The sequence below is a fragment of the Anabrus simplex genome, chromosome 14, assembly GCF_040414725.1.
Source record: "Anabrus simplex isolate iqAnaSimp1 chromosome 14, ASM4041472v1, whole genome shotgun sequence".
NCBI lineage: Eukaryota > Metazoa > Arthropoda > Insecta > Orthoptera > Tettigoniidae > Anabrus > Anabrus simplex.
Window position 1 is genome coordinate 96,906,526 of NC_090278.1, and position 12,421 is coordinate 96,918,946.

The window sequence follows — 12,421 nt, forward strand, 5'->3', positions numbered from 1 at the left end:
AAAGGAAGCACAGAAAGTTCGATTACAAAAACTCAAAAGAGCATATTGGACAACCCGTGACATCTACAAGAAGTGCATGTCCATACATACAAAAATCAAACATTATAATATGGTGATTGCCTGCTGCCATTTCTTGATGGATACAGTACTTTTGTATCCATCTCTTAGCACAGGCCAGAGTAAAGTGTAGCTTCCACCGAAGTCCCAGTCTCATCCATGGCTGTGACAATATGGAAGCTGCTGGGGTATGGGTGGTGCTGAGTAATGACATTCAGAGCACGTCTAGTGCATCTGAGTGTTATGAAAGGTGTTGCTCATAGGGTCAGTCGTGCTGCAATAGCACTTTCTGACCCAGTGAGGAAAGCAATGGCTAACTACCTCACTCCTCGTCTTGCCTAGTACGCCTCATTTTGGTGCTGCCATTGGTTTTTGCGGTTTCCTTATAACCGCATAACTTTTGGTGGTGCTATTTGAGGATCCAACCAGCCTCTGGGCTGATGACCTAACAGACAGACATAATACGGTGATTAAACCTGAAGTGCTGTATTCAAGTGAAATCTTGGTTCTTAATAATAAAGGTGATCTGGAAACCATCTTGAAGGAGGAAAGGAAGATCTTGAGGAAAATTCTGGGCCCAGATAAAAAGGAAGAAGGGTATAGGCTCAACTCACGCAAAGCTACGGAAAGACTGTCTAACCTTGCTGCAGATGTCAGGAAATGAAGACTGAAATTCTATGGACATGTTCACAGACTATCGTCTTCAAGGCTAACCCACAAGATTTTGACATACACCGAAAAACTGAAGAACATACCATGGATACAAGATGTCAAAAATGATCTGGAAAAAGCCCAGATAGAAACATCAGAAATAGTGGACAGAAACATTTACCGTCACAAGATACATAGATGGGTAGTAAAGCCAGAGAATGATGTCCCTAAAAGATTGGGGACTAAGTGGTCAGAAGAAAGAAAACAGGCACACAGCGAAAGAATGAAAGCAATATGGTCTGTTAGAAAGGCGAATCATAAATGTAATGCGTGATCCAACAGGGTCCATACGCAAATAATAATAATAATAATAATAATAATAATAATAATAATAATAATAATAATAATAATAATAATAATAATAATAATAATTGTATGGCCACAGCTACCGTGGCAGACATTTCAATTTGACACCATCTGGCTGTCTGCTTGTCAGTTTTGAAGTTCCATTTTACTCTAGGCCTACTAGATGGCAGACTGAGTAAACCGAAACTCTGACGTCTATGGCTCAGATTTAATGAATTTTGTCGAGTAAATACCAAATGTGTCACCAGACATCTTTTACATGCCGACATCTTACGACATGCAGTGTCGAATGGACTTTTTTCCGCCCTTTAAAAATCCGACTAAGTTTGCTGGGTTTGAACCTGCTATTTTGAGATCCGGAGGCCTAAACTACCACTCATCCTCAGAGGATTAACTAGCGCGGTAACTTGAAATGAAGATTAGCATAGTGTCTGTGCATGCATCTTAAGACAGGAAAAGCAAGACTGTATGTTCCAAGCATTTGCCAGGAACATAGTTCTGGAAACGTGTTGAAAATACAAGACTATAAGATATTATGTTAAGGGGAAAAATATGACTTGTCATAGAAATCCGCCCCCTAGTGATCACATATACCAAAACTGATTCACAACTTGAAAGCAGAGTGTTTCTCAGTCAGTCCAAGAGGACGACAAGGAAGACTGCGGCAGTGAAGGCTAATAACAAATGCACTGACTTTGAAGGGAATACGGAAATACCATCACATTGTGAGGTTTTAGGTATTGCTAAAGCATCTAAACAAATTCTACAGTGCCCGAAACTATCAAAAAGGTGTAAAATTTACAAGACTTAAGTGTGCTAAATTGAGGTTTACAGAACAACTAAATATGATGTATTTTTTAACGTGTTAATGAATGTTCACTAGACTGTAAGGTGCACAGTATTAAATTGAAATTGAAATTCCAAAAACTCGAACTCTGATCTTAATGGTGTATAGTGTAGCATTTTCTCTACCACAGTGCATCTGCAACTTTCTCATGTGAGCAAAGCAGATTGTAGTTTACAGTGGACATCCAGTACATAATAGAGGGGTTATTCAGTTAACTGTAGTGTGCCCAAGCTACAGTAGTTCTCCTACCAGTTCTGTACACAATATAAGAAGAGGAAGAGCTTAAATACTTCACAGCAGACATTCAATATGGGCACGCACCACTCGTCCTCTCGAGATGGCGCCGCAGCTGATCCCGACCCTTGATGGGTGGGTAGTCGTGACACACTTCCCTCAGAAAGTTGATGCTCTTGCCAGTTGCGAGGATCTTCTTTGCTTGAGCCATGGTGATGAAACAAGGGACCAAGTTCTCTCTGCAACACACAAGTCACAGCCTTGTACACCCAGCACTGGTAACACGGTTAACTATGTGTACGTCTCCCTCTTAGTGACAGGGAAGAGGTGAGATGAATAAAACCTCGTTAAGACAATTCTGCAGGGGACAACAACAAAAGAACATGTTAAGCAAGAGAACGTACCACTGAATATACAAATAAGAACTATCCAACAGGAATATGGAAACACTAGATATCATTTTTTCCAACATGAGGGCATTTTACCTTGTGTATCAGTGGGTAGTGTAAACCATAGCTACCTTATTTAAAGATGAGAGGAAAGTACTGAAAGGTGTGAAAACCATGAGAGAACAAATATGAAAACCTTTTCCACTGAGGCTTATAAAATAAGTCCAGTGAAACTTGTGAAAAACGCTAAACAACAAATATGAAAACGTGCACAGGACCCAATCAAAATATTAAAGTATTACTGCAGAGCACACTCTTTCTAACAGGAATGTTAGTAAAAGCCTTTTATTTCGGAGCAGCGGGTTATTAAACATCATTTTCTGGTCACACTCTTTGACAAGGAATTGGAGGTAACATTCGACCATGTGTGACGGACAGGAATGACCTTAGCCGCCATTTTGAATCAAACAAAACTTCGACTTGAGTAATCGAGTCAAAACTCGAAGGTACAAGTTCGAGATTCGCGACCTCTGCACGCTTTTAGGTATGGACACCAGTCTACTTTCACATGGATTTTAATTTTATCTTCATTAGTAAGGAATTTAACGACTTTTCCATATCCCTAACTACGCTATCACAAGACAAATATACCGGGCGAGTTGGCCGTGCGTGTAGAGGCGCGCGGCTGTGAGCTTGCATCCGGGAGATAGTAGGTTCGAATCCCACTATCGGCAGCCCTGAAAATGGTTTTCCGTGGTTTCCCATTTTCACACCAGGCGAATGCTGGGGCTGTACTTTAATTAAGGCCACGGCCGCTTCCTTCCCACTCCTAGCCCTTTCCTGTCCCATCGTCGCCATAAGACCTATCTGTGTCGGTGCGACGTAAAGCAACTAGCAAAAAAAAAAAAAAAAAACAAGACAAATATGCACCACACTAGTCAATTTCACACGATTATGTTCCTAATCCAGATATAGGCTACACTTCAATGTACCACCGAACACAAAATAAATTTGTAACACCTGAATGGAATGCAAAATACAAGCACAGCAGGCTCAATGTATTATTCAGCAATCTCGCTGCTAACCAGCAAGCAAAACTGAGGCTAACGGCTTGCTTCCCGAAGGTGCAACTTATGCTGTGAAGTTCAGGAATTCAAGGTCTTTTCCCGTAAACACGCAACTGCAGCAACGGCTCTTACCCGAGAAATCAAGTTTCTTTCACAAGGGATGACAAATAACATTTTCAGGGCCAGGAAAAATGTGATTGTACTAAGCGGTTACAGTGAAAATTCGCGAGACGATAAGCGAGGTATTTTTATACAGATTTAATACAAAGAGAATTGGGACTTTGAATTTACGGCATGTTAAGCGGGAAAACGTACGAATAAGGAACGCACTAACGTGGTTTTAAAGCCGCGATGCCCTTCTGATGCCAACCTCAGTTGAGCTAATGGTGATGAAATGAAGCATGGTGAATGAAACTGGGTGAGGAAACGAACAGCAACAGTCCTGGCATTTGCGTAAAAGTGAAAACTATTGTTAGGACAGCCGATAGTTTAGGAAACACTTCATGCACCAAGAGTTGCAACTCCTCCGAGAGGTTACTGTATTTAAGCTTGGAACGACACATTGCATTTTAAGTAACTGAAAATATTTAACTATTTTTCATTCTTTATCCAATACCAACAAACTGGTCATGAAATTAGGTTGCAAATCTAAAATATTACAAATAAAAGGGAAAGTTACGGGGAATTTATGGTCGACGACCTTCCTTATAAACATCCTAATAACTTTACAGTATGAAAATTTACTCTCCTCAGAGATTGAATGGGCCACTAAAAGAATAAAACGAGGCAAGGCAGCTGGAAAAGACGAGGTCACCACAGAAATAACAGCAGCAGGAGTAGTTGGTCTACAGTGGTTGTATAAACTCTTCAGAGTGATATGGAAAGAAAAGAGTGTGGACAAAAGGGGTCATTATACCAATTTCCAAGAATGGAGACAGGAAGCAATGTGAAAACTACAGCGGAGTGACAATGATACCGCATACAGCTAAGATCCTTGAAAGAATCTCAGATAGACGAATAAGAGACAGAGCAGGGGAAAACTGGCAGAACACCAGTATGGATTCAGAAGAGGCAGGTCCACATTTGACCCAATACAGTGGAACCTCGATTATCCGTTCCTGGAAACAGGGTTTTCCAGGAATATGCATTCAAATTTATGTGGTCCCGCGAACATCGTAATTAAATCACGTTGTAAAAATTCCGCATTATCCGTTCCTCGAAGAAACTATTTCTTGGATCAACCGTCCAGAAATTTCAGTCCCACCAACGCTAAATTCTCGATCAATCATTTTTTAATGAGCTGTACCTCACGAAAGGACGGCTACGCATACTTTGGATCTTGGCGTTAACGCCCCGTCATTGCGATAATTAGAGCAAGTAGGCCTACTGTACTGGAAAAGCGATCGGCGGTGAACTTCCATAAGGGACCATCTTAGCATCGCATTCGGGTGGTATTCTTTAGAGAATCTCAGAAATCATAAAGCACTGAGTGGCCACAACTAATTGTAAGGAGACACGGCGCATTTCGACAGCTCTGCTTGAAGACTGAACGAGTTTCATCAAATGTTCGCACTTGTAAAATGTCCACATTATATCCAGGGTTAGATGTTTATATTTTTACTTTTTTTTTCCGATCGTACTGCCGAACAGGTTTTCGGCACACTCTTCAGGGCACTGTAGGGTAACAGCTTTCAGGCAGGAATCGAAACTGCTCCCTCTTAACACAAATTTACTATTTTAATATTATTGTACACGATTATGTTATCAAGACCAGAACAAATGTTGCACCTTACATTAAAGCAGAAAGCCAAGGGATGTTTTGGGATTGCCTATTACTGTTTTGGTCCTAATGTAAGCCTGGGAATTTCGCGTTTTCTTTTTAAAATGACAAAATCCGCAGTCGTTTTACTTGCGCATGTTATTTTTAAATGGGTTGTATCATTTCCAACTCGTACTGACATGTGCAGCGAGCGCGCTTTCCAGATGACCTCAAGGTCACGAATAACCATAATTTCTGAAGTTTTGATGACATTCTTTTTTTCTCTTTCCATTTTAATTGGATTAGTGACGGGCAGAAATGAATATAATGCATTTGAGAATTTTGAGAATCGATACTTACATTCGAAACCATGTTTTTGAGTTCAACATAACCTTTAAATGCCGACGTAGGCCTAATTTACGCGGTACAAGATTTCCAGAAACCGACTACGAACAGTATACTGGATACCAAATTACAACGAAAGTTTAAGAAAAGAAGGGATTTCGCCATATGTGGGGTGCTTTTGTATCTAATGTTCTTTATTTTATTAGATGAGAGAATTAAAGCCTACTTGTGGTCGACTGTCGTTTGGCTTGGCGTTATTAGATTTTTCGAAGAGTTTGGCTGAAAGAAATTCTCCACGGGAAACTGATGAAGATTCCCCTGTAAAATTGAATATAAGGTACCTATCGAAATTTTGAACTCTCGTACCGGTAATTAATGCGGTTTCGGGGTCTAACATGCCTGCCTCTCATCCAGAGTGCTCGGGTTAGATTCCGACCAGATCAGGCAATTTTACCTGGATATAAGGGCTGGTTCCAGGTCCACTCAGCCTACATGATTACCTTTAATTGAGGAGCTACCTAATGTCAGCTGGTGACCCCGATCTAGAAAGCCAGGAGTAACGGCCGAGAGGATTCGTCACACTGACCATGCGTCACCTCATAATCTGCAGGCCTTCAGGCTGAGCAGCGGTCGCTTGGCAGGTAGTCCCATTGGGGCTGTAGTTTGGTTTGGTTTGGTTTAGGAGTTTTTGTAACATTATAATTATACACATTTCATTTTTGTGATGTTTAGCCAAATTGTTGATGGTTTTATTCATTCCCGGATTTTCCATTTTCCTGTGTTGTACGTTTTATTTTCATGGTCCCCCGAAAAACGGAGAATCGAGGTTCCACTTTATTTACATTGCGTCAAGTGATGGAAAGGTATTGGGAATATGGAAAGGACATAGTAGTAACGTTTCTAGATAATGAAAAACATATGACAGTGTCCCAAGGAATTTGGTATAGAAAACAGAGGCACAGATTGGGAATGAAACAATGCAGATGGTAATAGCATTGTATCAGAATTGTGAAAGCTGTGTTAACACCAAAATGGGTCAAACTGTCTGGTTCATATTTGAGACAGGCTTAAGACAGGGAAGTGTATTGTCTCCCTTACTCTTCATTATCATGGATAGAATTCTACACATCAAGGAGAAGATGATGGGCGAGCAACTGAAGTCTATGCTCTTTGCTGACGACATTGTAGTTTGGGGAGATAATGATGAAGTAGAGACAACTTTATTTATGGAATGAGGAGATAAATTTTGGATTGAAGATTAGTACTACGAGAAGTAAAGACTTTGCTCATGACAAGAGGTAACAGAAAATCAAGGGGGGTGATAAAAATAAGAAATGAACCTCTTGAAGTAAAGAAAAAATTTTAATATTTGGTCAGCGAGGTATCACAAGATGGAAATTTGGATGGAGAAATTGATTTAAGAATACAGCAGTCTTCAAGTTTCTACCAGTGTGCGAGAGACGTGCCAATGAAGTGCAAGACGGTTTTATACTCATCCTATTATAAACCTATACTGACCTATGCTTCAGCAGTCTGGACGTTAACTAAGCGGAACCAAAGTAAGATACAAGCAGCTGAAATGAGGTGCTTGAGGAGGATACAGGGAAAGACAAGATGAGATAGAATACAAAATGAGGAAATAAGGAGAAGCGTGGGAGTGGAAGAGATTGATATAGCAAAGCTGAAATGCTTTGGACACATGATGAGAACGCCAGGAGAGAGAATACCAAGAGAATATTCATGGATACAGAGACTGGAAAGAGGCCTAGAATGAGATGGAGGAGCTCTGTTGTGGACTGTACTGCAAATAGAGGAGTCTATAGCAATAAAGTACTAGAAGAGGAATGGTGGAAAGATCGAGTAAGGTGGAGGGCCCTACCCAGAGAGAATCTGGAAAACGGAATGGATGAAGAAGATGGGAAGAGAGTATGGCAGTCAAATTTAATCATACTGCATCAGTCAATTACTATATCTACTTGTCTATTGCACCCCTTTCCCATAATTTTGGACTATTATCAATCATCATCATCATCATTGGTGGTGGTCTGCCTATCAGCAGGTCTTCGCATGAATTCTCCACGCTGTTCTGTCTTCAGCCATTCTCTTTGTCTTCCAATAGCTTCTATTTACCTTTACACTGTCTACTAGCTGATACCTCTTCCTTCCTCTTCAGTTTTCCTTGTATCTTACCTTCCAATGCTTCTGTTATTAAACAATTTTGTCGCAAACAGTCGCCTAACCAATTTTTCTTCCTTCTTTGAATGCATCTCAATATCGTTCTCCTTCCTTCACCTACTCTTTTTAATACTTTCTCATTCCTTACTTTTTCCAGAAACCCGATTTTCTCCATCTTCCGCCAGATCCACATTTCAAATGCTTGTAGTCTTCTTTCTTCCTTCCTCTTTTCTCAACATCTAAGTCTCAGCACCATAAAGCACCACATTCCACACAAAGCACTTCACTAACCTCTTTTTAAGGTCCTTATTTAGAGGCCCACTCAACAGTGTCCTTTGTTTCATAAATGCTTCCTTGGCCATTGCAATTCTAGTCTTCACTTCATCCACGCAATAAAGATCATTTCTGATCATGCTTCCCAAACATTTGAATTTAGACACTTGTTCAATCTCCTGCCCCAAAAGTATTATTTAAGCTGTTGAGTCCTTTTGACTCCATGATCATTGCCTTGCTCTTTTTCCTATTAATTTTCATGCCTAACTTCTTACAGGAGCTGTTCTATTTTTCCAACATAGCATTCATCAATGGGGGAGGGAATTAAAAAACAGGATAAATTATATTTTTTGTTCCATACTGATTTAAGTAACAAATCAATTTAGTCCTTTAATGGAATAGTATTATCTCTCTCTCTCTCTCTCTCTCTCTATTTAATGCTTCAAAATATATTATCCATGAAATATAATACTTCAAATTAGAAAACAGAAAAATTCAAAGACTACTAAGCCTAAGAATGATGCCTCTCAAGTCACCCGCCTATCAAAAACATAACCGACATAGAAACTAACGTACTAACCAAGGGACCTAAACGTAACTCTATGAAATCTCCCCAGTAAAATAACATCATAAATTAATTTTTAATAAGCTAGTGATTAGATGCAAGTACACATCTAAGATTTTCAGTGACGGAAGGATGGGAAAGGGCTAGATTGGGAAGGTTGCGGCCGTAGCCTTAATTAAGGTGGTGGTGTCCGGCTCCATGGCTAAGTAGTTAACGTGCCGGCCTTTGGTCACAGGATTCCCGGGTTTAATTCCCGGCACAGTCGGGAATTTTAACCATCATCCGTTAATTCCGCTGGGACGGGGGCTAGGTGTACACATGCATCGTTTTCATCATTTCATCCTCATCACGACGTGCAGGTGACCCACGAGTGTCAAATCAAAAGACCTTCACCTGACAAGCCAAAGATGTCCTCAGACACTCCCGGCACTAAAAAAGCCATACGCCGTTTCATTTCAGGTGGTGGTGATTCTTGTTTTGATAAAAAGTACAACTAGGTAATCACCATCTCTGAACAAATTAAGTGGAAAAGAAATTTAAAATTAAACAAAACTAATTATTGTGAGGAATTTGAAAACTATTTAAAAAATAAAACTAAAATTATTGTATTAAGACTGTAAGACAGCTTCGCAAACGGAGCTCTGGTACAGGATGCACAAGCCGATGCTGACAAGTGTACAACCGAGGTTTTTGCCACCGAAAATCTAAAAGCATGTTGCAAAGCCCATGTGTTGATTCAGTTAATAGCCTGCTGTAGCTGTCTCCCAGCCAACGCCACCCTTCTGGAGCTGAAATGTAGAGCTAATTCTTTACAAACAGCAATGGAATGAATGCAGGCCCAGCGGCTGTAACTATGCCGTTGATGGCAACTGCGAACAGCGCAGCACAGATCCCTGCGGTACTCTATTTTCCTGAATGTGATAGAGAAAAAGCATCGCTTACTCAGACATGCAAAAATAGAGGGACATGAGGATCTAAATAAACACTGGTAAATTACTCCAAAATCCTACATCTGGCGAGCCAAACTTGTCCTCTGACCTCCCGGCACTAAAAGCCATACACCATTTCATTTTTTAATCCAAAATAATCCAGTACCACCAGGTAGTATCATAAGCTTTTTCCAGCTTAAAAGAATAAAAACACTATGGCGATTAGGTGCTCCTTCTGGAGAAATGATAAGAGCGAAAACCACACCAGTAGTTAGTCAAGAGATCTCTGTTCCGTGGCCCACACAAGATGATTCACCATCCTTTCAAATAGCTCGCAGAGGAAATTTATTAGGCACGAGAGGACAATACTTACTGCACTTTATATTTTTCATGCCACAGGCGGTCTCCCTTAATTTCTGCGTCTGCGACAATGAAGAACTCTCCAAACGGATCCTCCAGCTCGCCGTCCAGCATCCAGCGGCTCAGCATCATGTACACTGGCTTGCACACCTGCACACAACAATATTGTAAAAACACTAACATGTGCATAAGGAGTGCAGCGACACACAAAACACCCTTTCATAGTGGAGGACAGAATAAGAGAAAGGCAGGAGAGCTGAGCACCCCCTGATGTCCAGCTATAGAAAAAGAAGGTGGGAAGATGGGGACTTAAACTATGAAATGATCAGGCAGCTGCTGACCACCAAACCTCAAACACCGTTAATGGCTCTGTTGCCACTGCAGCACCTGCATCAGTTAAGGTGTCCATCCTCTCGCCCTCTAGTGCTCAACGCTACCCTCACAATAATCATTCTATCCTCCACTGCTGAAGGCTGCAGCAAAATATTTTGGACTTATGCTTTTATTTATGTGTACTCTACCCACAAGTCGCTGCTGTCCATGATTTTTGTACACAGCAGTTGTAGGCTTACAGTATCCACCTAGTGTTATCATTAGAGCCCGGATTTCCATGCATTATCAAATCTCAAAATATGCATGTATTCATCCAATATTAAAATTCAGTTCCTTTTGGAACAATGTACAATTCATTTCTCCAAACTGTCTAGATTTAAGCTCATCCATTTATATGTCAGCACATTCTTAAGCACTGAAAATGATCTTCCTACCTCACCAAAGGTGACAGCTGCATACATAAATGAAGACATTTGGGAAAAGCGAGGTCAAATTGCACGTCTTTTGCATTTTCACCACAATACATCTTTTATAAGCTTATAAGAAATAAATTGACAAGTAAATGATATTACATCAGTCTTGGGACTAGTTTCAGCCACTTAGTGGTCATCTTCAGCCAAATAAAAATGAAACAGATCATGTGATAACTAAAACGTATGTATACAAGACAAAGACAATGTTGCAGGAATAATTATAACATTAAAATCTATGATAATAAAAGGAAGCATTTGTCTGTGTGTGTATGTGTGCGTGATGCCCAGCTAAATCTACGGCACACAGAGATCTGAAATTTTGAGCATAGGTAGATGGAAGGGGGTACAAATGCTCCTCGAAGCCGGATTTTTCATTTTCGCTTTTGTTGGCAAATTATGAACGAAAAATCGTTGGAAAACTTGCCATCGTTAAGATTAAATGCATAGATTCACTGTCGCTAGGCAGAATTAGATAGGTAATACAAGTCAAGGAAGCCATTGCAGGTCCATGGCGTAGGAAGCCATTTTAAGTCCCCGACAGAAGTTACTGTGTACTGGAATATCACTTTGAGAAGGCATGCAAAGTGAAAATGATGGGTAAATAATGGTAAATAAATAAGGCGATTCATAATGCACATTAAGAGGACGTGTTAAGGGATAACAACAGAAGAGAAAGATTTAAAGCACGAATAGTGCAAAATACAAAATAATCATAAATAGATGAATTCAATAATACTAAGATGAAAGTGCTGAAAGTAGTGAAGCTGGTAGAAGTAGGCCTATGTGGAAGTAATGCTAGACATGGCTAGGGGTCTTCTAGTCTCAAGTCTAGAGCCTAGGTGTACCCTTTTCAGTGGCCTCTTACGACAGTCAGGGGAAACCGTGGACATATCCTATGCCCGAACCAATGGGCGTATCTTCTACTTGTGTCGTGTAATAATAATAATAATAATAATTTTATCTGGGACATAAGCGCAATGAGCTCAACGTTGACTGTCTGGCGTTTGCCGATGACCTGGCCATTATATCTAATTCAACAGAAACTTCAGTGAAACAACTAAATGTTCTCAGACAACAAGCAGCAAAGGTTGGGCTATGTGTCTCTTGAAAAAACACAATTCATCACGAACATCAGTGAATCCCCTTGTACATTGCATCTGGAACAGGGAGAGATCAGGAAAACCAAGAGGTTTAAGTACTTGCGAGAATGGTTGGAATCTAATCTCACTGAAGGAACAGCTTTGTCAACTCGAGTTAACAGGCTTGAAATGGCCTACCAACTGACGAAGAATACCTATAATAAAAAGTGTCTCTCGTAATACTAAGATGAAGCACTACCGGACAGTCATCCGCCCTGAAGTCTTATATGCTTCAGAATGTTAACACTTAACAGGAAGGGACTTATGGGAAAAACTTGAAATCCGGGAAAGAAAGATAATGAGGAAGATTCTGGGACCAGTCAAGGCAGGTGACAATTATAGAAGACTGCCTAACCAAGAGCTCTACGAGTACTATGAAAGAATAACGAATGTAGCAAGGAAGAGACGCCTAGCATTCAATGGGCACATCTATAGGATGCATCCGACCAGGTTGACCAA

General features: G+C 40.4%; 1 protein-coding gene across 4 annotated transcripts in view; it reads right to left on the reverse strand.

Moving 5' to 3' along the window:
* The window catches only part of LOC136885605 (gamma-tubulin complex component 3), a 309,280-nt gene that overhangs the window by 53,255 nt on the left and 243,604 nt on the right, over window positions 1-12,421 (reverse strand). For all 4 annotated transcript variants that reach the window (XM_067158277.2, XM_067158278.2, XM_067158280.2 and 1 more), the window contains 2 exons: window positions 10,031-10,167; window positions 2,243-2,394 (listed from right to left, as the gene is read on the reverse strand). In XM_067158277.2, coding sequence (XP_067014378.2) covers window positions 2,243-2,394; window positions 10,031-10,167 — 289 coding nt within the window. The remainder of the gene's footprint in view (window positions 1-2,242; window positions 2,395-10,030; window positions 10,168-12,421) is intronic.